The sequence below is a fragment of the Sapajus apella genome, unplaced genomic scaffold (genome assembly GCF_009761245.1).
Source record: "Sapajus apella isolate SASKATOON/1434 unplaced genomic scaffold, GSC_monkey_1.0 scaffold14, whole genome shotgun sequence".
Classification (NCBI taxonomy): domain Eukaryota; kingdom Metazoa; phylum Chordata; class Mammalia; order Primates; family Cebidae; genus Sapajus; species Sapajus apella.
The window spans coordinates 6558359-6584746 of NW_022436954.1; the positions used below are offsets into that span (position 1 = coordinate 6558359).

The following is a 26388-nucleotide window of genomic DNA, read 5'->3' on the forward strand; positions in this document are numbered from 1 at the left end:
GTAGGGATAGGTGGGGATGGGGCTGATATCTGCATAGCCACAGTAGTGGTGCCTAGGATGAGGGTCCAAGGGGTCATTGGGATCCTGGAGGCTGCTGTCTCTGACCTTGTTGCCATGGCAATGGGCAAGGTGACCTTGCAGGAAGTGGCCTTCACCTTAATGACCAGGTATCTTGCGATGTGGGGATGACCACTATTTCTAGAGGGACCATTCCCAGATTTGGGGAGGAGTTTGATGGCCCAGTTATATGAGAGAAGACCACCCTACCTAAGAGAGATGAAGTCTGGACTCGGGGTGAGAGTGGAATGGCTCCTTCTGCTTCCCCAGTGAAGGCCATGCCTAGTGTTCTGTGTGGGCAGAGTGGGAGATGGATGATACCAGACATGGCCCTGCTGTGGGCAGAGGTGACAGTATGGGAGGGCTGGATGCAGTCACCTGGTGTGGGCAGCCCCCCTCCAGAGGCTGGTGGAAGCTAGGAGTAACCTGTCCTTTTGTTCTGGGGTCCCTGCAGTGGGAAAGCCCTACCTGCAGGTCCATTGCCTTTATGAGCCCTCTCCATGTGACTGTGAGCAGGCACCACAAGTCAGGGGCTCCAGTGTCATCTCAGTGGGTCTGAGGGGGTCTCAGTGCAGACAGTTCCCTGCTGCTCACCTCCCCTGCTCAGGTGCTTCTTGGGTCAGGTCAAGCCCTAGTGATGGGGCAGGACTGGAGGGGCTGCCTCTGGGGAATGGGGCTCCGCTGGAGCAGGACAGGCCTGTGTGACTTCCTAAGGTAGCCCACGCTGGGCTGTTTTCTAGTTATTGCCTCCCGTGCCTGCTCTGACCATTAGCACGGAGCTCATGCCTGGCATGAAGGCCTTGGTGTCACCCCTTCTCTCCCATCATCCTGTCCGACAGCCTGTGGCTATTGGGCACCCTCTGTCCTTCCAGGGTGAGGGCAGGATCTGGGGGTGGCCATGAGGATGTGCCCCTCCCTGTGCCGCCAGTCTGTCTTCAGCTTCTCCCTCTGAGGGGTGGACTCTGTGTGCTTCCAGGCCCCTCCTCCCTGCCAGTCTGTGCTTCAGGAAGCCTGGGACTAGGCTAGCTGGGGCCATCCAGATCAGAGAGATAAGCCTGTACCCACTTCCTCTCTGCCAAGAAAGCTGAGGGGACCTGAAGAGTTTACCCCTAGGGGGCAGGGAGCCCTGGGGGAAAGGTCTGGGCTCTACCCAAGGCTGGGTACCCACCATGTCCAATGCCCTCCGAATCATAGGGGAAGAGGGGCTGTCTGGTCTCAGTGGGAGGGTGATGGGCAGATCATCCTGGTGGAAGAGAGAGGTGAGGGTCCAGGAGACATTGCTGTGGTGGGGAAGCCCAAGATGGAGGCTGGTGCCTAGGGGGCAAGAATGCAGAGGGAGCTGGGTCCTCCAGGCCCCACCTTGTTCTTGGGTGAGCGAGGGCTGTCCAGTCTGAAGATCAGGGGCTGGGGAGGAGGCAAGTTATGACCCTTTCAACCCTGCTCATCTTGGCCTTCAGCCTGGCCCTCTCCTCCCCATCCCGGAGTTTCTCGGGCTCCTTTCCTGCCTGGACTTTCAGTTTCCCTCCTTGGGTCTCCTTCCTCATACCCGCTGTGCGCCCCCCTCCTCCTTACACTCACTCATCTTGGAGATTTTCTTTCTTTGCAATCAGTAGGAGAGAAAATGCTGACAAAGTCGACTCCTGTTGTTATGGAAACCACAGCCCTAATTATTGTGTGCAGGCCGGTTCTCTCAGGCTCCAGGAAAGGGAGTTGGGAGAGAGATGAGGGGTGATGGAGTGGTGAAGCTAGAGCCAGGAAACCCCTCCAGGTCCTGTCCCTGTTTTGCCTATGCTGGCTTCTGTAGGCTCCACCCCGTAGGGCCTTGCCTCCCCGGCACCCCTGTACCGAGGCATCCTAGACCCTCTTGCCTTGGCCCTGCAGGTTAAAGTCTCGTATCCACTCTCCTTACTTCCCAGAAATAAAAAGCACCATGTGTACTGTTTCATTGACCCTCGGAAGCCATGAAAACCTGCAGGGCTGCTGCTGGGAAGCTCCCTGTGCATAGCAGGAAATGGAGGCCCAAGATCAGCCAGCAAGAGATGGGAGGGCTGGGACTCAGACCAGCCTGGTCCATCTCAGCCCAGGGGCATCCCCTGTGCCACCACGCATCTGAAATGGCGGCTGTGGGATCTGCTGACCTGCCTGGAACCTCTCTTTCCCCACCCCTTTTCTCATCCTCTAGAACACAGATGACCTCCTGGTAGCCTCAGCCGAGTGTCCCAGCGATGATGAGGACCTGGAGGAGTGTGAGCCCAGTACTGGTGAGTGCCTTTCCCCCCTCCCCTGCCCCGGGGCCCTCTGTGACGCTGCTGGGAGGGGGGCGACTGTCCCTGTCACCTGGCCCAAGTCCCAGGGCCTGCTGCCAGGCCTTAGCTTTCCCTGATAGTTTCCCACTGCCTAATATCCTCCCAGGCCCTCAAATGCTCTCTGGCAGGATTCCTTTTGGTTCCCAGCCCCTCAGACATAGTGAGGTCCATAGCTTGGGATCCTAGGGTTGAGAGCCAAGGGGTGCTGGGACAGGAGGGAGACTTTTCCCTAGAAAGATAAGTAACTGCAGCTCCCATGAGTCCTTGGGGTGGGGGAGGGTGAACATGGGTTAGGAACTACAACTCCCATCAGCTTTTGGTTGCAGAACCACAACTCCTGCTTGCCCCTGAGGCCTGGTGCTCTCTAGGCCACTAGTAGAGGAGATCTCTGCTGTATCCTGGGCCCTCCTCTTCTCCTGGGTGCCAGGAGGTGTCCTGGGCTCTGTCTGAAGCGTTCCCAAAGTGGACGCTGCCAGGACTGCCAGGCCAAGATGGGGCAGTTGCTACACAGTGACTGCTCTGAATCTGATAGTGTGCTGGGTGGGAGATCCCCCCTAGACCAGACTTGTGGTCTGCTGGGGAAGATTAGGGCCTGAGGCCTGGCCCGGTTTCTAGTTGGGGAGCTGCTGTAGGAGGACAGCAGGGCTGGGAGGGAAGGCTTCCTAGGACCTGGGGCTCTGGGGCCAGGGGTGCTTTCTAGGCCTCTGCTTAATACTTCTTGCTGGAGCCAAGGGTGCAGCCACAGAGAGAGACCAGGCTGGCAAAGCGGGGGTGGGCCTTGAGTGCTGCTTGAGAAGTGTGGGGTGTGGAGTGGTGCAGCAAGTGCCAAGGCTGCTCATTTGAGCAGGTTGGGGGTGGCCAAGAGCAGCTGGGGGAGGGTGGGATACTTGAGGCTGGCAGAGGGAACAGAGAAAGGACTGGATGTGGCCAGATTTCCCAGTGGAGGAGCGTGGGCCTTGGTGGCTGCCAGATCAGTCTGTGGGAGTGGAGGGCCACCCACATTTCTCGCTTGGGCTGCTGGAGACTTCTCCCCATTACCTTGTAATGGGTGGCACCTGGCTCGTTGGTACCAGAAGGCTGGAGACTGGGGCAGGTGCTTGCGGGATTGGGGGAGATAATGTGGCCAGGAGGTGGGCAGTATGCCCTGGTACATCCTGTGAATCTGCTCTGGAAAGACATTCCCAGCTCCAGAGAAGACGTTTAGGCTGAGGGTGGGCCCCGGCCCTGGAAGGAGTGTGGACGGAGCAGGACCATAACATGGCCTGTGGAGCCTTGGGGCAGAGACTCAGCTTCAAAAAACCAAGGGCAGAGGGGTTTCTGGGGCACAGGCTCCCAGACCCAGAAGCCGAAGCCCAGTTGCCCTCCATGTCTCCCAAGTAGGCTAGAGTTAAGAGAGGTCACTCCCATGGGCCTGGGCCCATGGACATTCAGGGAAGCTGCCAGCTGCTGGGCCAGAAAGGCCTCCCCTTCCATAGCCCAGGGCCTGTGCTTTCTGGGTTAGATGCCTTTCACTCTAGGAGGCCTCTCTGCTCACTGATGTCACTTCTTCCCCTGAGGTGATCTTGGCTCAGGGATGCACATTCCAATGCCTCCATTGCTTTGGGGGGTTCTGGGCATCTGGCGGCTTCAACACACAGCACCCCTTGCCCTGCTTCACTGCTCTGAGCTCTAGGCACTTATTGGTGGCTCCTGTGGCCAACACAGCACTGCTAGCCCAGGTCTGCTGAAAGTGGCTGTAATGAGTGGCCCCGTGAAAGCCCTGGGATGGGGCTCTGGGGACAATGGTCTGTGTGGGTCACGAGGAAAGGGCAGTGAGTGGCACCACCACATGTGTTTACACACAGGTGCCCATGTTCACACACTCTGGGACAGGAACTCCTGGGAGACAGGAGTCATCCCTGCTTTCCCTGAACCCTGTGGAGGGCTATCTAAGGCCAGATGGTCACCATGTAGGGATGTGAAGTGCACGCTGGACCCTACCTGGGCCATACTGTGTCCATCGAAGTTCTAGCCTCCAAGCCCTGGCTTGGAGTCTAGTCAGGGGCCTGGGTCTGATACTGAATGGGTGCATTGGTGGCCTGAGCTCTTTTAGGCTGCATTAGGGCAGCGGGTGAGGAGGAGCTGAAAGCAGGCAGTCAGCTGGTCCACAGTCAGGAATCTGTGAGGTCACTGACCACTGAGCCACCCTCTTGGAAAAAGGTGCAAGTAGAGAATGAAGGGTGGAGGAGGTCTAGAAGCCTGGGATTAGGAGGGGCTGGTAGCCAGCCCAGCACCCAGCTTTAAAAACAAGGCCAGGAGGGAGGGCATAGTGCACACTGGTGCTCCCAGAGGAAACCACTGGAAGCCACAGCCTCTCCCCCAGACCTGTGTCATGTATGCTTACACATTCACATTTGCACACTCTGAAAGGCTTAACGATGGATCCTCATCATCCCAGTGGGAGACCAGGCAAGGACCAAAATGACTCCAGGGTCTCCCAGGCTGATGTAGACCATGCCATGCCTCCCAGAGCCTCTCAGCCAGAGTCTTTCCCAGGCCCCCAGTGCAAGGAGGCTTTTCTCCAGCAGATGGCCAGGCCTCCCTTGGCTCCAGTGTCAGAGGTGGGGGCAGCCTGGCTGGAGACCCTAGGGTGTTTTACCTCTCCCACCTTGCAGATCCTCATCCCTGGGTCTGGGATCATTCCTACGTACCTTTCCACCCTTTTCCCTAACCTCAGCTCCTCCACAGACCCTGGCCCATGCTTTCTCCCTTGCATGGTGAGACTGTCATCTACACGGTTATTTTAGCTGTGATTGGCTTTCGAATGGGAGTGCCTTTAGGGGCGCGTGCACCATCGGTAATGTGACCCACTCCTAGTTGTCTCAGCTGGCCCAACCCACACATTGTGTTCTGGGCCTGGCCCCTGAGGGAATCTGACTTTGCACAACCTGAGACATGTAGGAAGGGCACACATAGGCTGAGACCCACAGAGGCAGTGTCTGTATGCACATATATGACCAGAGGCATGCACACATACAGCTCTGCACATACATTTACACACTCACCAGCAAGCTCACATGGGCCCACTTCCATACACACACACACACACACACACACACACCCATTCAAACCTAGAAGAGCACAACCATTTGTACGCAGACCAACAGAGGCACACACATGGTTAGACTCCAAGAGACATGTATGTGCTTATGCCCCCCTGAAGTCCATACACACAGCTATACACGTTTGAGACTCATAGAAGCACAAACTCAGGCACACATACACAGTCTCACAAAAGCACACACATGCACTCAGAGCTACCAGCTCTGGCATGTATATGCTTAGAGCTCCAAAAATACCCACAGAGGTGCTCAGATGCACAGGTGTGCACCTACTCAGCTCCCAGAGTTACTTGCAACATGTGTTCAGTTGCACCAAGGCACACACACATATTGTGTGTCTCAAACTTACCCAGCCACTTGCATGTGCTCTGAGCTATGTGTACATGCATGCTCATACCCACTAAGGCACACTCACACACATCTACTGACACTGATGGTGAATGTTCAGAATCACACACACACGTTCAGACCCAGAGACAGACTTGCATATTGCAGACACTCAGGCCACACATATCTGTGTTCAAACCTGAGTGTGTTTGCATATGTGCATAGATCCAGTGAGACATATGCCTTGAGACACATCCTCGGACTCACAGATTATACATCTATGCTTAGCTCAGAGGCACACGCATGTACAGATCCACCTGTGTAATACACACACGTGCTCAGACCACAGAATCCTACACCTGCGTTCAGACCTGCAGATGTTCGCATGTGTTTCAGAACCACAGATACCTTTATGCATGTTCAGATCAGGCAAGTACACAGTGTGCTTAGACCTACCACAGTGCACATGTACACACACATGTACTCACAGAAATGCATATCCATGACCAGGCTCACAGAGATATGTGTGTGAGTATCCTTACGACGATGCACACATACATTTCTGCAGAGGGGTGTACTCATTCACCAGCATGTGCATCCAGTCCCCTTGAGGCATGCCCACAGCTACACAAAGGTGCACCTGGGGACTAAGACTCACAAGGGTTCAGGTGTGACCATTCTCAGAGGCAGGCTGTGTGCTCATCCCAGGGTTCTACACACACACACAATTTGTTCAGCTTCACAGACCGGCACCTCTCCCACCAACCTCACACCTATAGAAGCTCATACTTTCATGCCCACTCATGTGTCTAGTGCCACAGCAGTGTACACATACATGCTCATCTGCTGAAACAAACATACTGGTTCACACTCACAGAAAAATACATATGTACATACATACCCACAGACATGCAAGCTTATGTGCTTAGACCTTCACGGAGGCATGCATACACACACACACACACACACACACACACACAATCAGGCCTACATTGGCCTGTGCAGGTGCACTTCTCTGCTCCAAGGTACCCATGCAGTGGCACACAGGACACACATATATTTTCAGACCTGTAGGGTATGCACACATGTTCAGACACAGTACAAGGCATGCCTGTATGCCTGTGTGCTCCCATCCAGTTAAGTACACACAGTTGTTTAGACTTACAAGAGCACATACATACACACGTGTTGTTCAGGTTCACTCATGCACACGTGTGCTGAGACCCACAGAAGCAACCTCCTGCACTTACTCCCTGCAAGCATCCCTCCTGAGGCATTGCCCCCCTGCACATGTGAATGAGACCCTCAGAGGCACAGGCAGGCTTCACTCCACAGAGTCACAGACACATTTGCCCAGACCCACAGAAGCACAGTGTGTTTGGATTCCAAGAGGGTCTCAAGATAGCACTAGCTGCTAAAATAGACAAAGCCACAACATCCATGGTTTAACACATAGAAATGTATTTCTCATTCATGTAAGTTACAAACAAGTGTTCCTGATTGGTGGACCATTCTTCTCCAAGTGTTGACTCAGGACCTGGTCCCTTTCCGTCTTGTGACTGCACCATCTTCAACAGGTGACTTCCCAAGTTGTGGTGGAAGGGGACCTGGCATGGAGTTGTGAAGTGGAAGGTTTTATGGGCCAGGCCTGGGAGAGGCGCCCAAGCTCCTGCACACATTCTGTTGCCTGGAGTTCCGTCATGGGGCCCAACCTAGCTTTAAGGAAGGCTGTAAGGTATGGCCTTCCTGTACCTTTCAGGAGGAAGCAGAAACAGATCTGGGGACCAGCTAGTGAATTATTTGTCACTGGCTTACCTGTGAGTCATCAAGGATCTGTATCACTCTTCCTCATCCCCCATGATACACCCACCCCTCCCCAAGGGAGACCACCCAAAGTCCCAACCAGTTAAGGCATTCATCTCAAAGCTGATGATGTCTGGGAGATGATGGCCCACTCCATCTGGTCCAGACCTGGCTCCTCTGGAATGGGACCCATATGTGATCTGGATGCCCAGGAACTAAATGGATAATTTATCTCACTGCTCCCACAGCCCAACACACACCCAGAATACAGTGGTGGGGCAGAGACGACAACCGCAATACGACCTCTCTGGCAAAAAGGGGAAAAATGGAAGAAACATAGCAGCCTAGATTCCCATAGGTCAATGTGTGCTGCTCGCACTGAGGAAATCCATCAGGCAGGCAGGCCAGGCTCTGCCCCTGCAGTGGGGGAAGTTTCTTCATTAAACCCTGGGAGACACTCTGCTCTCTGGGGGAGACTCCCCTATCCTTTGTCTGGGGTCCCTGGCTCTCCCCTCTGGGAAGTTCCTCCCAGTCCTTCTTCTCCATGTCTGTGTCTGAAGTGGGTGTTGGGAACCACGTTCTCCTTGGGGGTGCTATAGCATGATAGCCCACCCCTGCTCATGCAGATTTGGGGCTCAAGGGTGATTCTAATGGTTCCAAGTAACCACACCTAGATAGAATTCTCAAGCCTCACTTATTTCCTTGTTGCTCCGCCCCCATGCCGCTTTCTCTTAATACTGTGGTGACTGTCTTGAGGATGTTTGAAACAGTAGGTGGGGGGGCACCCCCTAAATCTGATCCTTGAACAAGGCTGAGTGTCCTTATTTGGGTGAGAAGCTTTACTGGGCTATTGTCTCTGAAAGCCTTTTTCACTTTTCTGTCTTACTGTTTGGAAGCAGTGGCCTCTTCTGACTTTTGGATGCAGATTTCTGGGCTGTCTGTATTCTTTTCATTTCTGCTTGCAAACCAGACAATTCTTGCCTCCTCGTGTTCCTTGCCTTCTTGGTCTCCTCCTTGTAGTATGTCGCTCAAAGCAGAACATAGAAGCCTTATGGTCACTGGCCTTTCCCAGCCCTTTCCCTCAGTTCCCAGACGCCACAGGCAGGTGCCTATCCTCCAGGTCCTCATGAGCAACGGTGTGTACCACATACTTTGCCACTGAATTACGTGGGCTTCATCTTTCCAGCCTCCACGCCTTGGATGGTCATGAGTGCCTCCTCAGGTTTGTGTTATCGTGACAGCCATTTCTGGTGCCAGTGTCTATGTTAGTTAAAGTAACATTTGTTTCTGTAACAGATAAGCCCCGGATCTCCGTAGTTAATTCAAGAGAAGTCTCTCACTCACCCTACCTGGGTGTGCCTGATCAGCAGGTGGATCTGTTGCAAAGGGTGCTTTAGGAATCCACACTCCATCCATCTGTGGCGCCTCCATTTTCAATATGTGATTTCCAAGGTCACTGCAGGAGAAGGGGCATGAAAGGTGGCACCCAGGAGACTGCTGGGGGACTGGTACTGGCAGTGCTCACTACTCAGTCACGCACCAGGCCTACTCACAAGGGATGTTGGGAAATGTAGCCTTGCTGCCCAGGAGAAGGGGAAAATGAGTTTGGTACAGGATGTGTTCCCTGGGGTGCACCACTGGTGCTCAGATGAATGTGGTGCCCTCACATGTTCACATTCACATATGCACATGTGCACACAGAACTCAGACCCACACTCAGTGGCTAGCAGGCACATGCAAGCCAGAGGTCCATGCACTGACACATACCACACTCATGCTCAGATCCATCTAGGTTCATGTACATGCCTGCACACGTGTGCTTGGGGCACAGAAACACAGACCCTGTGTGTGTGTGTGTGTGTGTGTGTGTGTGTATGCCACAATATACCATATTTTTCTTACCTTGAAATACCCTGGCTTCTGCCCCTGTTGCACTGGTTCTTGTGGGTAAGGTGGGGTACCGTCCTTCAGGGCACCACACACACAGGGCACAGGTTGTCCTCTGCTTACACAGGCGAGTAGGGGGTGACGTCTGGCCAGGGCTCTGCTTGCTCAGCTGTGTGTCCTGGGCACCCAAACAGGACTGTGTCCATTGAGAGGAGAGAATCCTTTTTCCAATTTTGCACAAAGGTACTGTTTGTGAAGTCATACACCGCAGGGTCATGTCCACATAGAACTGTCTTTTCTAACCCCCACGAAATGCCCTGTAGGCTGCTGGCTTTCTTGCCCCTCACAGCCTAAGCAGGGCCTCCAGCTCACTGCTTAGTCTCGGACACGTGCAGTCTCAGTTCTGACTTCTCTTTGGGGCTGGGCACACCTACTCTACTCATGGGGTTCTTGAGTAGATTTCCAGTCAGGGGCCCTCTATGCCCTAAGGGCAGAAGGGCCTCAGTATGTTGGGCCAGCAGCCCCCAGAGGAAGGAGAGTTGGGGAGGAAGGGGAGATTAGGAATGGCTGGTGGTATCCCTGGTCAGGGATGGCATTCTCTAGTAAGTGGGACTGATATGCACAGAAATTTAGCTTTTCTTAGGATGCAGAGGAGTGTTGGGTGGGCAGTGGCATCTGTGTTAAGTGTGCACCTGTGAGTATTTTCCAAATGCTGCAGCTGCCTGAAGTGGGGGAAAGGCAGGAGGCTGCCTGGGGTCCTACCAGACTCTGCTGGCTCCTAGGAGCACCCCATTCCAGGATGCATCCTTGGTGTAGAACTGGACCATAAGTCATTGTGAGTCTGCACCCACAAAGCCCAGCACCACGGGCAGTGGTTGGACTTTTGGCAGAGAGGAGTCTCTGAGGGGCCTGGTTCTCTCCTCCTTCAGGTCCTGCTGTCTCCTCACCAGGGCAGCCCCTTCTGATCCTTCCTGAACTGGTGTGTGACCTGGGAAAGCCCAGCAACCTAGGTTAGGTGTGACTTGACTGCTGCAGAGCCTAGGCCGGGTTAAGTGAGCCCAGGAAGTCCTCATGCGTTCTCATGGGTTTTCCAGAGCCTGTTGTCTCGTGAAGAGGAAGTGGGATATGGGGCACTGAGAGGAAACAGGGAGGAAGCCATGTGGGAGACAGGGGCTACCATAAGAAGAAGGCATCGAGGAGGAATCATGGCAGTGTGGGGGTGTGGGTGAGGGGAGGACACCTCAGGAGGTGGTGCCATCAAAGCCTTGGGCAGAGAAGGGCCCAGGGAAGCCCCAGAGAAGCTGTGGATGCAGGGACAGGGCTGGGACCCAGATACGGAGACCGGAAAGCAACTGGGGTTGGAGGGGCAAGAGACCAATATGAGCAGTCCTGGGAGGAGCCTAGGGGCAGAGGAAAGCTGCAGAAGGGGGACCTGAGGAGCCTGTGTGTCCCAAGGGCTGAGCTGGGGCAAACGGTTGTAGGGGGCTCAGGCTGGGCAAGACTTGTCTGTAGTCCAAGGCCTGAAGCCCCCCGTGTCCTTGCCCAGCTAGGGGACAGCAGGTTGGTAGAGGGCCGAGCTCTGTGCCCTGATTGGCCTGTCAGCCCTTCTAGGGCAGGATGTGGCTTCAGCAAGGGCCTCCTGGTCTGGTCCTGTGCCCTGGGCCTGGCACTTTGCTGGGGCCCCAGCTATGGCCAGCCAGCTTAGGCCAAGCCTTGATGCTGGGGTTTCCAGCAGCAGCTGGTGGGCCAGTCTAAGATGGAAGGTGGCGAGCTGGGGTGGGAGCTAGTTTGTAGAGCTAGCTAGTTTGCCAGGTTGAGCTCTCAGCAGCGCCGGCTGCCTAAGAGGGTGGAGGGGGCGGGGTGTTCAGAACTCAGCTGCTCTGGCCTGTGAGAGACGCCCACTCCCTTCCCTAGATACCTAGCCCGGCCTGGCTCAGAGGAAACGCCCGAGGAATATTGTTCCCCTTCTCCTGGAAAACCATAATGAGCCCCAGCTCTGTGCCAGGCTAGGGAGACAGATGAGACCCGGGCCACTGGCCCTTTCCTGGCAGTGAGTACAAAGCCATGCTTCCAGGGCAGAATTGGGATGTGATGTCAGAGGCACTCAAGGCAGGGAGCATCTTCTGCCTGGAAGAGGTGTTTGGCCAGACTGAGCTGTCAGCAGGGAGGGGTTCTGAATAGAAGGCAAAGGTCAGGTAGAGGGCCGGTGGTATGGACCAGCAGGGAGGACCCCAGAGGCACTCAGGGTCCATGCAGAGAGGGAACCTGCCAGGTTACCACCGTTTGAGAGGCCACCAACCCTCCCCCTGAGAGCTGACAGCTGGGTTTGCCCCTTACCTGGGGACCAGGGTGCAGCTTTCCTCATCTGGGTCTCAGGTGGGTACAGGAAGACATACTTGATCATCCAAAGGCTAGAGGTCCCAGGAGAGCCAAACTTTGGCCTCATCCTGGGCCTGGAGCCCAATACCCCAGTTTTATAGATGAGGAAACTGAGGCCCAGACTCTGGAAGAAACTTGCCCACAGTCACACAGGAACTCAGTGACAGAACAGGTTTATGTGTGAACTCCCAGATTAGCATCCAAGCCAAGAGTCAAGCAGCCCCAGCAGATTCCTGGAGGCATCAGGAGGATGACTTAGGCTTTCTTGGGCTCCTCATGAGATCTAGCCCTTCCCCAGCCTCACTCACCTTGCTGGGCACCTATGCTGGTGACCTTGGAAAGTCCTGCCCACCCAGGCCTCAGCATTCTCATCCACAACAAGCTGGGATCGAATAGTCCCACCCCCACAAAACATGCTGCTTTGCTCTTGGCTCCAAGTTTTTCATTGTGGCCAAGCCTTTGGAGGGGCAGGAGCTCTGGGGTTTCAAAATCTAGAGTGTAGGTGAGCCCCTGCCCAGGGGAGATTGGAGTCTGGTGGGAAGAGCAGCCTGGGGAGCTCAGCAAGGCTTCAAGTTCAATGGAAAGGTCTTGGCCACAGGCTGGCTGGTGTGGCCAAGGACATCTCTGCAACATTGCTGGAGCTTGTGATCTGAGGGTTGGCACCAGAGTTTGAACTCAGTGCAGAGGCAGAGGGCTGTGGGTGGGTGGGGAGCAGGAGAAGATTGCCAAGATGCGCAGATTGAACAGGCTGCAGTGGGGCAGGAGGGACTTGGCAGTGGAGGCCCTGGGGTGCTTTACCACCGAGGGTCTGGGGGACTTCTGGGCATGATGAAGACCACACCCTGCAGAGATCAGTGAGAGACAGTTAGATGTGGGCAGGGCTTAGGCTATGCTGAAGAGAGAGCCAGAGAGGAAACCTCCAGCCCTCGCCAGGCCCAGAGGTGCACCTGCAAGAGGAGCAAGTCCTCCCACTAGCCACCTAGAGCCCCACCCCAGCTCCCTTCTACCCCAAACCAGGGGTTACACTATTTTGGTTTGAGAGGAGGCCCAGGAGGCTGATGGGAGTCACAGTTGTTGACCCACTGGCTGATGGCAATTGTGGTCTACACTCCTCCAAAGACTGATGGGAGTTATAGTTCTCACCTTTTGGGGGCTGATGGGAATTGCAGTTTCTGCCTAAGGGACTACAGTTAACAGACCTAGAGACCCATTCTCCCATCACAAAGCCCATTCGTTCCCATGGGCCCTATTTAGCAGGTGCTTCCCTCCCAGATGGCTGTGTATGTATTTTCTTTTCTTTTTTTGCTTTCTTCTTCTTTCTGTTGTTTTATTATTGTTTTAACAATAATAAGAGGGCTGGAGGCAGTCAAGCCCTGGCCAGGTCCTGGCGGCCCATGGGGGTTCTGGGGAGGGGGAGGGGGGAAGTCAGTGGGGGTAAGAGGTGGAGGGTGAAGACGAAAGTTGGGGAGTTAGGATTCGCTCAGGAACCATGTGGCCCTGCCCACTTCCCTCACTCCCTTCTTGTCCCCTCATATCCCTGCCTCCATATGGCTTCTCCCCACTCCTCCCAGAGTCCTACGGGACAGGACCCCGCTCCAGTGCGTCCAACTCCTCCCTGCCCACTCTTCCTCATGGGCCACCTCATCTCCCACTTTCAATGTCTCCTCTCCCGTGGCCACCCTGCAATTAGCCTTCCAAGCCCCATCCCATGGCCGTCCCCTCCCAAGACCTCTCACCCATGTAGCAATCCCTACATGGCTGCCTGTCACATCCTTACTCTCCTAGCCCTTCTGCCCACTGCTCCTCCCTCCCTGACATGCTGACACTAAGTGGTGGAAACCGCTCCTCAGCCCCAGCCTGCCCTGTGCAGAGTTTAGCTTTGTGTTGAATGAGGGGGAGAGGGACAAGTGAGGGCGGAGAGAGAGTTCAGGAGGATGCAGGATGCGCAGGGAGTAGAGAGTGAGGGAGGGAGATACCGAGCAGATAGACAGAAAACGTTGTACGGAAAAGTTGTTTTTTCTTATTTTTTTCCGGGAGAACCCGCTTACACAGCTCTGTTTGTAATTTTTTTCTTCATGCTAAAATCACACGGCCTATTTGTTGATGTAAGTTGCCTGAATTCCGTGGTATGCTATCTTCTTTTTTAAAAAAAAAAGCAAAAAAAAAAAAAAAAAAAAAAAAAAAAAAGAAAAAAAAGAGAAAAATCTAGAAAAAAAAACCCTAAAAGATATTGTCGTTAGGTTTGTTTAAATGCTGCTGTTGTATCTGTTTTTAAAGCCTTAAACCAGTAGAATTTTTTTTTCTGTTTCTTTTCAATTTCCTTTCCTTTCTGTTCCTTTTGATTTCTTAAGACAAACAAAAGACCAAAACCCAGAGAGTCACAGAGCCCGTGCGTGGGGTGCCCAGGGCATCTGAGCCGCTGCCCGCTTAAAGCGCAGTGCTCGGCCGGCTGGCGGGCGGGCCTGGCCCGCTCTAGTCTCCGCCAAAGCCAATTGGAACCGATTTGGGTGTGTGAGGCTGTTGTTTCTCTCTCTGTGCCGGCCGCCTGCGCCCTGGCCCTCGCTGACGCCCTCTCTTTTCTCTTCTCTCTCTTGTTCTAGGAGGAGAGTTAATATTGCCCATTATCACGGAGGACTCCTTAGATCCCCCTCCCGTGGCCACCCGATCCCCCTTCGTGCCCCCGCCCCCTACCTTCTATCCCTTCCTCACGGGCGTGGGCGCCACCCAAGACACGCTGCCCCCGCCCGCGGCGCGCCGCCCGCCCTCTGGGGGCCCGTGCCAGGCCGAGCGGGACGACAGCGACTGCGAGGAGCCCATCGAGGCCTCGGGCTTCGCCTCCGGGGAGGTCTTTGACTCCAGCCTCCCCCCTACGGACGACGAGGACTTTTATACCACCTTTCCCCTGGTCACGGACCGCACCACCCTCCTGTCACCCCGAAAACCCGCTCCCCGGCCCAACCTCAGGACAGATGGGGCAACGGGTGCCCCTGGGGTGCTGTTTGACCCCTCCGCCCCGGCGCCCAACCTGCCAGCGGGCAAAATGAACCACCGAGACCCGCTTCAGCCCCTGCTGGAGAACCCCCCCTTGGGGCCCGGGGCCCCCACGTCTTTTGAGCCGCGGAGGCCGCCTCCCCTGCGACCTGGCGTGACCTCAGCCCCCGGCTTCCCCCATCTGCCCACAGCCAACCCCACAGGGCCTGGGGAGCGGGGCCCGCCGGGCGCAGTGGAGGTGATCCGGGAGTCCAGCAGCACCACGGGCATGGTGGTGGGTATCGTGGCGGCGGCGGCGCTCTGCATCCTCATCCTCCTCTACGCCATGTACAAGTACCGCAATCGCGACGAGGGCTCCTACCAGGTGGATCAGAGCCGGAACTACATCAGTAACTCGGCCCAGAGCAATGGGGCAGTGGTGAAAGAGAAGGCCCCGGCTGCTCCCAAGACGCCGAGCAAGGCCAAGAAGAACAAAGACAAGGAGTATTACGTCTGAGCCCCTGGCACTTTGCCCCACTGCCAGCTGCCCCTCCTGGGAGGGACTGGGAGGAGGGTGCTGCCCTCTCCCTGCCAGGGGCCTGGGGACCCTCTCCCTGGCTGCCTCAGGCTTCTCTCACGAAGAGGAAACGCAAAAAAAGAAAAGGAAAACCCCGTGCTCGTCCCCTTCCTCCTGCCGTACACCGCGCGCGGCCTCGTCAGTCCCGGGTCTGACTGTCCCTCTCAGCTCTGCGCCTGTCAGGCAGGGCACGTGCTTACAGCCCTGGGTTGATTTATTTTTTTAAGGGGCGTAGTTTTATTTTGGTGGGGTTGGGTGGGAAGGAAGGCTGGGGGTTTTGTAAAGTGTCCACTACTCGTCCTGTTAATTTTCCTCAATTTTTCTTCTTCCTCCTTCTGTCCCTCCTGCCTTCCTTCTCTTTCCAAGCCCTCCAGTCCCCATCCCAGGCTTGCTGTGTCTCACTGTCCCCACCTTCCTTCCCCACTTTTTTTTGTGTGTGTCTGGTTTCTCCCTTCCTTTCCTCCCTTTGGGTTTCCAGAGTTGGTGGGAGGGTGGGCCCGAGTGGCCCAGTGGGTGGGTGGGGTGGGGCAGTGGGCATGTCCCCAAGTGCCCCAACTCCCCTCACCAGGAGAGGCACCTGCTTGGTGCCGCCCAGGGAAGGGGCTCAGGCCTGGCTGAAGGCCTGTTCTGTGTGTGCCGCCGGGCGATGTGCATTGATGGGGAAGCTGCTGGAGGAGCAGGGGTGGGGGGTGGGAGGGAGGGGAAAGGCAAATGCAGATATATATTACAGACAAATACTCTAGATTCCACGAGCAGCAGCCTGTGGCACCCGCTGGGCGCGGGCAGCAGCAAAAAGGGAGCAAGGTGTTGTCCACAGACTGCTGGGGTCACTTCTCTGCCCACGGGCTCTCTGCTCCCCCAGTTTTTTTGCTCTCTTTGTTAACAAATGTGTCTGAGTCTTGGAAAACACCCCAACCCCGGAAATGTGTGGGAAAAAGAAAACAAAAACTTTCCAAATTCCAACGGTCCTGTGCAGTTTTTTTGGGGTGGGTGCTGTTAGATCCTGGCTTTGGGCTTGGGCTGAGAGCTGGTAAGTCGCTCCCGAACTTTTGGGCTGAGCGTAGCTTTGGGTTCCTGGGATGACTTGTTTTTGTCTCACAGCATCCTGTGTCCTGTGTCCCTGCTGGGCTGAGGACCAGGCAGGAAATGTGGCTGGTCTCTGGCAGGTTCACAGACCTTAGCTTCTCAGGAAGACAGGCAGATCTCTGGAGACCTTGGTTGCCCCCGATGGCTAATGGACTCATACCTTGGGGCATGTGTGCCGGGCACTGACCTGGGTGTGGGACAGATGCTGCCTCATCCTTCAGCAGCCCTTGGAGGGAGGAGGGGATTCCTGGCCTTGGAGACCTTCTTCAGTGGCTGCTCCCAGGTCTTGAGGTGAATGAGTGACTGAGTCTAAGTGGCCTCCAGTTCTGCCTGACTCTAGAATCTGTGTTCTTTCTCTTTCCTCTCTTGGGATTTGGACCCTGGTACCCTTCCTGCCCCCAAGTCCACTCTGGTTGACTGTGGGCAGCTACTGGGACTGAAGGTGGAAGGAGTGCTGGCCACCCTGTCCACCGTGTTTACTTGTTGGTGGAGACCCTAACAAGTCCGTGGTCCAGATGGATGTGTTAAGAGCTGGGTTTGTATTTTAAGTTTTCAGTCGCAAGGGACAGATACCCACATGTGCAGGATCGTCAGGAGGGGAGAGCGAGGCGGGGTATGGACCTTGAGGGTGGCAGTCATGGGGCGTTGCTCAACCTTGCTGTGTCACTCAGGACTCCTCCCTCGATCGGCTTCTCAGCCATCCACTCCGCAAGCCTTCCTCACACCTTTGGCTTGCCATCCGTCTCCACTGCCCGATTCTGCATCTTGATCTTCGTCTGCAGGGGGCTCTGGCTGTTGGCCAACTCATCCTGGCAGCATTTTGCAGTTCAAAAGCCTAGTCCCTCTTTAGGCCTGGCTGCCTCCATGCCTGCAGGAGCCCCACCCTTCAGCTGGGGAGCATCCCTTAGTGGGAGTGGCAGGTCCTGACCTGAGCAGCCTCCACTTGTCTCTAGAGGTGAGGTCAGCCTCATCTACTTCTCTTCCTTCTCTCCATCCCTGAAGGAAGCTTTTGTCATAGGACCCTCCCCACCATGGTGCCCCCTAGGACCTCTTGAGATTCCTCCTGAAAAGTCCTAACAAGGGTGAGAGAGCAGAGCCCCAGGTGTGGGTTTGCATGAACTCAGCCCCTCCTTGCCCTTCTGATCCAGCCACCTAGGGGTGAGGCTCAGGCCCTGCTTGTCCCCCAACTGCTCACAGTCTCAGAGCCAAAGTCAGCATCATTGAGGTCAGCTCTAAGCTGCTGTGGGAGTCTGGTAGAGGCCCTGGTTTGGTGCAATCTTGCTAGGACATCCTGTCCTTGGGTTGGTGATTAGAATCTCTGGGTTACAATCTCTCTGTCGCTATTCTTTCTGACCAAGGGATAGAGACTTGGCTCGGATTCCCCTCCTCCCATCACGACTAGCCAAAGAAATAAAGACAGGCAGGTAGGGTTCCTTGGTGTTAGGAAGGGAAGGAATATCCTTACCTCAGAAATTTCTAGAATGACCCTAAACAAGAGAGGGGACAGCCTATCAGGTAGGGGGGCAGGAAGAGGGGCAGTCCAGGAGTTGGACGAATGGACCCCAGTCCTGCTGGTTGCCATATGACTGTGAGACTTGTCTTTCCCTCTGCATAAGGTGGCTCAGGGTTCCCGTCATTCAAGGGCTTGGTTATAAGAGGACAGATTCCTGGAGTCAGCCATTGACTCAGTTTACCCATCAGTAAGAGATGGTCACCTGCTTCTCAGTGTATCATCTTGTGCCACTGATGTTGAACTTAGCACCTGGGCCTGAGCTAAGCTCCTCAGGGTGTGGCTGGCCTGGCAGTGACCCCAGTAGTGTCCCAGACAGTCCCTGATGGTATGTCCAGGGCCTGATGGTGGCTGAGATTCCAGGCGTCCTGGCTCCTTGGTGGGTGGTCTTCACAGGGATGTGTTAGGAGATTCCACCTCAGGGCTCTGAAGGACAGGGGTTTGGGGAAGGAGTTCACAGACCTGCCCTCATCATGCAAGCACCCAGGAGGAGGAACACTAGCCCAGCCAGTGCCCAGCTCTTCTGGTTAGAAGCCCCTTCTTGAAGGCAGATCTGGAGCTCCTGGGGCTTGGTGCTGCCTCTTCCCATACTTCCTTCTGGGTGAGCTGTGGGCTTGGCTGGAGGCAGGAGAATGGACAAAGTTGGTCCTGAGCCACTTTCCTCATCCTTGCTGCCTGAGGTCTCTACTGCCATGGGGATGAGACGATGGGGTGGTTATGGGTTCTTTTTTCCCTTGGCTCCTCCATCTCAGGGTGTCCTCACAGCTTCTGAGGTTGGAGCTCCTGTGGTGGGCATCAGAACATAGTGTGTCCCAAGCAAAAGCTTGCCATTCTGGTGGGCTTGTGGCTGCTGCTGAGGGAGGCCCTTTTCCCTTCGCTGACACCCACTTGGCCATGGTGAGGCTGTTCACTCCCCAGAGGGACAGGGCCCTGGGCCCTCCCAGCTTCCAGGGCCTCTTGAGTTAATCGAGGGGGGGTGACTTAGTTTGGAAGCAGAGAGTTCTTGTGCCCTGGTGATGTGGCCAGGTGGGGCTCTGGAGGCCTGCTGACGGTTTAAATCCTGATACTGCCCTCACTTAGCTGAGTGTCATGGGCCATCAGGTGCTTCAAACCTCAGGATGTGGGCAGAGGGGTAGCCCAGACCCACTGGGTGAGCTGGAGGGATATCCCAGAAGACAGGAGGGGGCCATCTCCCACCAGCCCTGGGTTCTACCTTCCAGAAGCTTCTGGAAACCCTAAGGTCTCAAGAATGCTGTTCGAGGGTAAGAAAAGCCACTGGGCCTCAGCTGGGCAGCAGATAGACAAAAGACAAGAAGTCCAGGGCAGACTGAGATGACCTAGTATTCAGGCATCTTCACAAGCAGGATCCCTGCTTGTGGTTCTTTACTGAGGGGTGACCATAGGTAGATAGCTGGAGTACATGGCCCCCCAGAGGCCCAGGAGCTGCAGCTGACAAGACCAGGCCAAGCAGTGACCCCATTCCTGTGGGGACAAAGAGCTGCTTTCTGTTTTCCCAACCCTGTGTGTGTGCACGTGCATGTGGGCAAGTGTGCACACATAGCTAATGTGTGTGTGTTGGGTGGGGGGCACAGCGCTCAGTGGAGGTGCCTGGAAGCATAAATGCATGCACAGGTGGACCCAGAGACCATCTGAGCATGGCCCTGGGGTGGTGCAGGTGACTAGCTAGGCTAGCAGGGACCTGCTTGGGTAGCAAATGGCTCCCGCCTGCACCCCGACCTCTGTGTGTACTGCACTGCATTTCTCCACGAGCCATGCTCATGGACACTGTGGGCCCCTGGCCTTGTCGCTGCCTCCAGGAGAGTTACTGGACACCCAGATAGTGAGGCTGGGTTGGGGGAGTCTGGGGTATTGTGGCCAGAGTGGGGCTCTGGTGGCCTACTGAAGGGTTTAAATCCTGATACTGCCCCCACATAGCTGAGTGTCATGGGCCAACAGGTTTTTCAAGCCTCAGTTTCTTCATCTGTAAAATGGGGTAATGTTTGCCCTTCAGAGTTCAGGAAAATGTGAAGTGAAATGATGCTTTGAGGTGCCCAGCACAGCACCGGGCCCACAACTGGGGCTGGAAACAGCAGCCACTCTGGCCTGGTACATGGGGCAGGGAAGCTGGCTTGGGAAAGCCCACCCCAGCAAGGAGCCCCCAGCACTTTCCTCCTCCCCCCAACCTGGGAGGATCCTGGGGGCTCATAACTGGAGTCAGTGAGGGGCAGCCATTCATTTGTTCCTTTATTCAATCCCTCGCACCAATGCCCCTCTGGCCCAGCACCGTGTGGGGAGCTGGGACATGGGGACATGGGACTGTCCCAACCCTCTGGGAACTCATATGCTGGTAGGGCGGGAGGAGGCAGGCTTGTGGCTATAACTGTGGGTAGGAGTTTCACGGGCACTTCTGGCTGGCCCTGGACCCCTGGAAGGAGGGCCACTGGCCTGGGTTTAGGGGTTAAGTAGGGTCTGTCAGGGATGAGGGTGGGAAGAGGACTGCAGGTAGAGGATGTGGCGCGCAGGTGGTTGAGGTCTGGAGGGACATGGGGAGGGTCCGGGGGCCAGGCTCACAAGGGCTTCTGGGTAAAGCTGCAGAGCTGAGACTCTACTGCTTGTGTGGAGCCAGGAGAGGTCTTGACCATGGATGGTGGTTAGCTCTGAGCTCTGGGCAGGTGAACGGCAGTGGGGGGACAAGTGGCAGTGAGGGGGCAAGCAGAGAGTTGGCAAGGCCAGCTCGTTCCCCTGGGCCTGGCTCCTCTACTCTCCAAAGCCACAAGGGCAGAGCAGGGTGATGATGACCTGGGCCACCTCCTGCCAATCAAACCGTCCTTTGCCCCTTCAGTATTGAAGGGGGCCCCTTTGTTGTGAGAGGGGCAGAGCTCAGATGGAGGGGCACCCCTTGGGAGAGTGGGAACCTAAGAGGGCAGCTTCTGGGTCCTGTGGAAGTGGAGGCCTTTGCTCTCCTCTTGCTTTCTCCAGATGACAGAAGAAGACTCTTCCTCCGATCATCCCATTGCAGGCTCCCCAGGACACTAAAAACGTGTGGATTTCAGGATAGAGTTCCCCAGCGTGCCATGTGTTGCCGCCTTTACTGCCCTGTTCAGAAAACACATGGGAGTGTGTCTTGGGGTGCAGAGTGACCCCTGACCCTTGACCTGTGTCCATCCCAGGGACTCAGGGGATGCCACCACCCTGCTCTCGGGGACCCAGAACTGAGCTACGGAGCATGTGATGGGGGTGGGGTGTGCAGTGACTGCCCTGTCAGCCATCAGGGCTTTAGAGGTAGAATCTGAGGCTTGTGAGGGCACACAGCAATGGCTGGATCTCCCCCTCAGGAAGGACCATCCAATTCTTTCCCCTTGGTCTCTCTCGGGCTGGACTTGGGGGAGCTTGGCCACTCGTGCCTCAAATGGTGGAGTGAAGGGCAGAGGACAAAGCCCTGGGTCAAAGCCCTGGTAGCCCAAGACCGGGCCCTGGGTCACCACTCTCCCAGAGGTGTGCTATGTGACTCTGGGCCAATTCCATGTGCCTGGGCCTCTGCTTCCCCCTCTGTCCAGTGGCGGGGATGGATGAGCAGGCTGCCTTGTGCTGGGGTTCTCTGGTGGGAGGGAGGGGTGGTCCTGAGGCTGGGTCCACTCACTGGTTCTGCACATCTTGGATGGTGTCGGGCAGCGGCAGGTTCTGGGTCTCAGGCAGAAGCAGTGTGGCCAGACCACTCAGCACTGGCACCATCCCGTACACCAGCAAGGGCAGCCAAGTGCCGTGGACATCCAGAAGCCGGACCAGAGGTCCCAGGATGGCTCCTCCACGGGCTGCCATCTGGCCCAAGCCCACTGCGGTCATCCTGCCAATGCAAATGCACCTGAGTGCCTAGTCTGCCTGCCCTTGACCTTGACCCTGCACCCTGGGCCAGGCCTATTTGGCCCAGGGAGGTCCAGAGGATCAGGCTGGGCTTGGGACACACCTGAGCATCCCCGAGACCACACAAGAGGGAGACACATGACATGGACATCTAGGTTTGAGGGAAGACACTCCTGCCCGGGGGTGCCCCTCAGCCCAGCCCAGGGCATCCCTCTCCTGGAGCCCAGGCCCAGCCTCACCTGAGCACGGTGGGGAAGAGCTCGCTGCTGTAGATGGTCATGCAGGTGAAGGCGGCCCCCACCCCGCCCAGCCCCAGCACGGCTAGGGCTGAGCGCAGAGCCCCCATTTCTGTGGGTAAGATGGGACTAGTGAGCTTGGTGGGGGGCCCAAGATCAGATGGGAACTCCCTTCAGCCCAGGTGGCTTATCCCTGAGCTGCAGGCCTCTCTCCAAATGTTTGGGAGTCATCTCCACCTGGGTATCCTGTCCTGAGTGACCTCATGGCCATACCCACAATCTGCTCCACACTGAGACACCCAGAGCCAGACCCTGGGACTCTTCCTTGACCCCCGTTTTCCTCCTGCTGCAATCCATCACTCAATTCTCATTTTATCTCCACACTTTTCCCTGGCGCCACCCCTGCCACTCCTTCATGGCTCTTGCTGACCCAGCGCAGTCACTGTCCCTAGATGGCTCCAGCAGCCTCCTCCCTAACTGGGGACCTGCTCTCATCTAGCACCTCCGAGGAGGGGCCAAAGTCTCTGTTCCCAGCTCGAGCTCCCCCAGGTAGGGAAGCCTCTGGTACACAGCTTTGTACCCTTACCCTGGGGCACCAGTGTGTTGGCCAGAATGCAGAGCCCTGCCAGCAACATGGATGTGGCCTGCGTGGGGCGGCGGCCCAGGTGGGTCAGCAGCAGAAAGGTGCCCGTCTTGGCGGGGATGTCCACAACACCAATGAGTGTCTGGAGCAGGAAGATGTTGCTGCCCAGGGCCTGCAGGTCCAGGGCCAGGCCGAAGAAGGTGAAGCCAAAGGTGAACCTGGGGGTGCGGGTAGGGGGCAGGGGAGTCAGAGTGGGAGCAGTGGGGGGAAGGAGTCAGGGTGGGGGTGGTGAACAGGGGGTATCAGGGTGGGGGTGGCAGGTAGGGAGGTCAATGTGGGGGCGGGGGTCAGGGTGGTCAGGGTGGAGGTGGTGGGCAGGGGGCGTAAGGGCAGGGGCAGTGGACAGGGTGGGGGTGATGGGCAGGGGACAGGGGGCAGGGTGGGGGCACGCTGCTCTTCTGGCCCTTCAGCTGCTGGCTCTGTGTGGCGGGGCCAGTCTCTAGATTGTGTTTCCCAGGTCCCCTTGCCGACATGGTTTCCCTTTGGGTTTGGCTGATGGGAGGCATTGGTGAGAGGCTGGAGGAGGGGGGGAGCAGGGGGTTTCTGCCTCCCTCTCTGCATAGGGGCTTTGTCTGGGAGTGACTGTGTCCCTTCCATGGCTCCAGCTGCCACTGAACAGGCCCTCCCTCCTTGGCCTGGGTGGTGTTGGTCTTTACTGGATGACCGTGGGTCCTGGACTCTGGTAAGCCTGCTCCACCCTCCCCAGCCCCTCCACACCAGGGGAGGGTGCTTGCTACCCATGCTCTGCCGGATAGCCCCACATCCCGCCTGGCTCCCAGCCCTCCCAGGAGCTTTGTTAGGGATCGAATTCATCGCTTCTATCTGTTTTGCCCCTTATTAAAGCCCCCTCAGTGAGCCCACCCAGCCTGGGCTGTCTCCTGTCAGGAGTGACTGACAGAGGGGAAGGTGACTGCTGCAGGCCAGGGGACCAAGTGGAGCTGAGAGAGCTGGCAGCTGAGTTTCCAGGTTCCCCTGTGGAAGTGGGCTTGGGGGAAGGGCATCTACCAGCACAACGTGGAGATACAGGTCCGGAGGCGCAGGCTGGGGATGCGGAGCAGGGTGCCCAGGCTGGCAGGAGCCTGGCCCACTCTCAGCTCCTCCCGCATGGCTGAAAACAAGACCTGTGGAGGTGACAGTGGGTGCTGTTGGCACTGGGGGTGCCGGGTACCTCCTCCTCTCTGAGACCTTCTTCCCAGGGAGCTCAGGTGCTTGGTGAGTCTCCCAGGGTGCCCTGTGCAGGGCCAGGGAGAGGGTCTGAGGGTCCAGGTTTGAGGAGGACCCAGCCTCACCTCAGGGGTCAGCGAGTCCCACACTGCCCCCTTCCTGTTGATGGCAGCCACTCTCCGCAGTTCCTGCAGGCCCTGGTCCAGCCTGCCTGTGGTGAGGAGCCATCGTGCGGACTCTGCCAGCCACCTGAAGAGGGGGTGTGGGAGGGGTCACTGCCTGTGGCCCCCAGGACCTGGCCTGCCCCAGCCTCAGACCACCCCCCTGTACCCCCTCCTCCAGGCCCAGGGCTCAGGGCTGTGAGGACCCCCAAGGGCGTTGTGGCAGCCATGCCCTCTCGGCCGCCCTCCTTCCCCAGCAGGTGACCCCTTCTGCTTCCTCTCCCTCCTGGGGGGTTGCGGTTGGTGGTCTGTAGTTCTCATCCTGGGGCTGGCTGCTGGGGTGGAGAGAGGGAGGACTCTGCTGTCCCCTTCCTGCCTCCCTTTGGACCCCACAGCCCTTCCCCTGCCTCACTAGGAACCTGACTTGGTTGCAGTCAGGGCCCTTACGGCTACAGGACCACTGTCTGCAAGGCTGCCGGGGTCCACCCCTGTCTGGGCATCTCCCATACCACACGGCCTTCCTGTCCACCCCACAGCTGCATCCTCCTGCAAACAGCTTCACTACCACCCCGGGGCTCAGGCTGCGGGCAGGGTCCCCACAGCACCAGCGCCCTCTGGCTGCCCCCAGTCAGCCGGTTCCCAGGCCTCCAGCGCCCCTCACACCTGAGTCCCCGCTACCTCGGCCTCATGAACCCAGCCCCTCCCCTCCTCGAGGCAGGACCCAGCCCTCACACTGACCTGGTTCCCACTCCCCTCAGCGTCTAACCGAGCTCCGTGCGCCACCCCGCCCACCCTGCTGTGTGCCTGTCACGCCCACCACTCTACAGTGCACCTGCCTTAGGCCTTGGCTACTGGCGGTCCTTCAGCCAGACATGCTGTCCCCTATGAGCAGCCAGGGTGGTGCCACCTGCCCCACACCCACCGGGACTTAGGGATTTTAGGGACACCCTCCTTAGGGATTTTCAGAACGGCGGGAGATGTGGGGATTCCAGGTCCATCTACCTCCATATTAGAGGTAGAGTTGATGAACCTGGTGACCTGGTGCACTTGGTGGGGGGATGGTGAGGGAGAGAGAGGCATCATGGCCATTGTGACTCCACATCTGGTGAGTTTGGGGGCTGTTCCCCACGCTGGGGAAGACTTCAGGAGGAGAGGCCTAAGGAGATGTTTGTGGGGATGAGATACCAGTAACAGAGCCGTCACATGGGCAGTTGGAGGCGCGAGGCTGGAGGTTGCTGGGGGAGGCAGGACTGAGTGGAGATTTGGGGTTTGCAGCATTTGGAGGGAACTGGGGCTGCAAGCAAGGGTGAGATTGCCTGAGGGGGAGAGTGCAGACCGCAAATAATGGTGGTTGGATCATTGTGGGCAACCCTGGGAAGGGCAGTTTTGGTGGAGAAGAGGGAGAAAGCTGGCTGGGATGTGTTGGAGGCGACTGGGAGGGAGAAAGCGAGCCCCATTCTCAGATGTCCACACTCCAGCTTGTTCATCAAGCCCTAGGCACAGTTTGTGAGGCCACGATGTATGGAATTCCCTATGAACTCCACGTCGGCAGAGACCACATATCTGTTCATAGCTGGTGTCAGCTGCTCCTGGGACATGATAGGTGCTCAGTAGTTATTTGTTGAATGGATGAAGTAATGAATGAATGGGCACTTCTTCAGCACTGTGGGTGCATGTATACCAAGGAAAGGGGGTTCAGCTCTGTGGCCCTGCATCAGCATAGGAGAACTTTTACCTTCTACTCTCTACCCTCTTGTTGTTGGGGGGGTCAAGCTGCCACCCCAGAATGCTCTTGTCAGACATGATTGCCTCTTTGTGGAGCCACTGTGTGAGATGTAATTGTCTCCTGCTCTAAGGAGTGCCTGAAAATTTTTATTCCACTCCAGGCTGTTGGGTGGGAGAGATTTGTGGAGTCAGCCTTCTTCCCAGTATGGGTGCTGGCACCTGTTCACCACTGAGCCTCTGCTGTGCTCCTTTCTGTGGTGGTCCCAATGGCCAAACAACTACTAAATGCAGGGCCTGTGTATAAATGAGCCAGGCTCAGCCCCGCCCACAAATGGCCTCTGTCCATCCATCTATCCATTCATCCATCCAGTTCATCCAATTCACCTATCTATCCATCCATTCAACAATCCAACCATCCATCCATCCATCCATTCCATTCCATCCATCCATCCATCCATTCCATTCCATCCATCCATCCATCCGTCCATTCTATTTCATCCATCCATTCATCCATCTATCCATCCATTCCATCCATCCATTTATCCATTCAATTCATCCATTCCATCCATCCATCCATTCAACCATCCATCCATCC

At 56.5% G+C, this 26388-nt stretch overlaps 2 protein-coding genes across 6 annotated transcripts in view; one reads left to right on the forward strand and one right to left on the reverse strand.

Annotated features, from left to right (window-relative positions):
- NRXN2 (neurexin 2) overlaps positions 1 to 15499 on the forward strand; it is a 104686-nt gene extending 89187 nt beyond the window's left edge. The window contains 2 exon segments of the mRNA XM_032282940.1: positions 2240 to 2318; positions 14461 to 15499. Of these exon segments, the coding sequence (XP_032138831.1) occupies positions 2240 to 2318; positions 14461 to 15347 (966 nt within the window). The 3' untranslated portion in view covers positions 15348 to 15499.
- Positions 15500 to 20229: 4730 nt separating this feature from the next.
- The window catches only part of SLC22A12 (solute carrier family 22 member 12), a 9977-nt gene continuing 3818 nt past the window's right edge, over positions 20230 to 26388 (reverse strand). For 3 of the 5 annotated variants that reach the window (XM_032282942.1, XM_032282943.1, XM_032282946.1), the window contains 6 exons: positions 24033 to 24156; positions 23749 to 23864; positions 22687 to 22901; positions 22104 to 22212; positions 21644 to 21847; positions 20230 to 21035 (listed from right to left, as the gene is read on the reverse strand). In XM_032282942.1, coding sequence (XP_032138833.1) covers positions 20822 to 21035; positions 21644 to 21847; positions 22104 to 22212; positions 22687 to 22901; positions 23749 to 23864; positions 24033 to 24156 — 982 coding nt within the window. In that variant the 3' untranslated portion in view covers positions 20230 to 20821. Of the gene's footprint in view, positions 21100 to 21643; positions 21848 to 22103; positions 22213 to 22686; positions 22902 to 23748; positions 23865 to 24032; positions 24157 to 26388 lie in introns of all 5 variants that reach the window. The other 2 variants (XM_032282944.1, XM_032282945.1) reach the window with 1 other exon arrangement.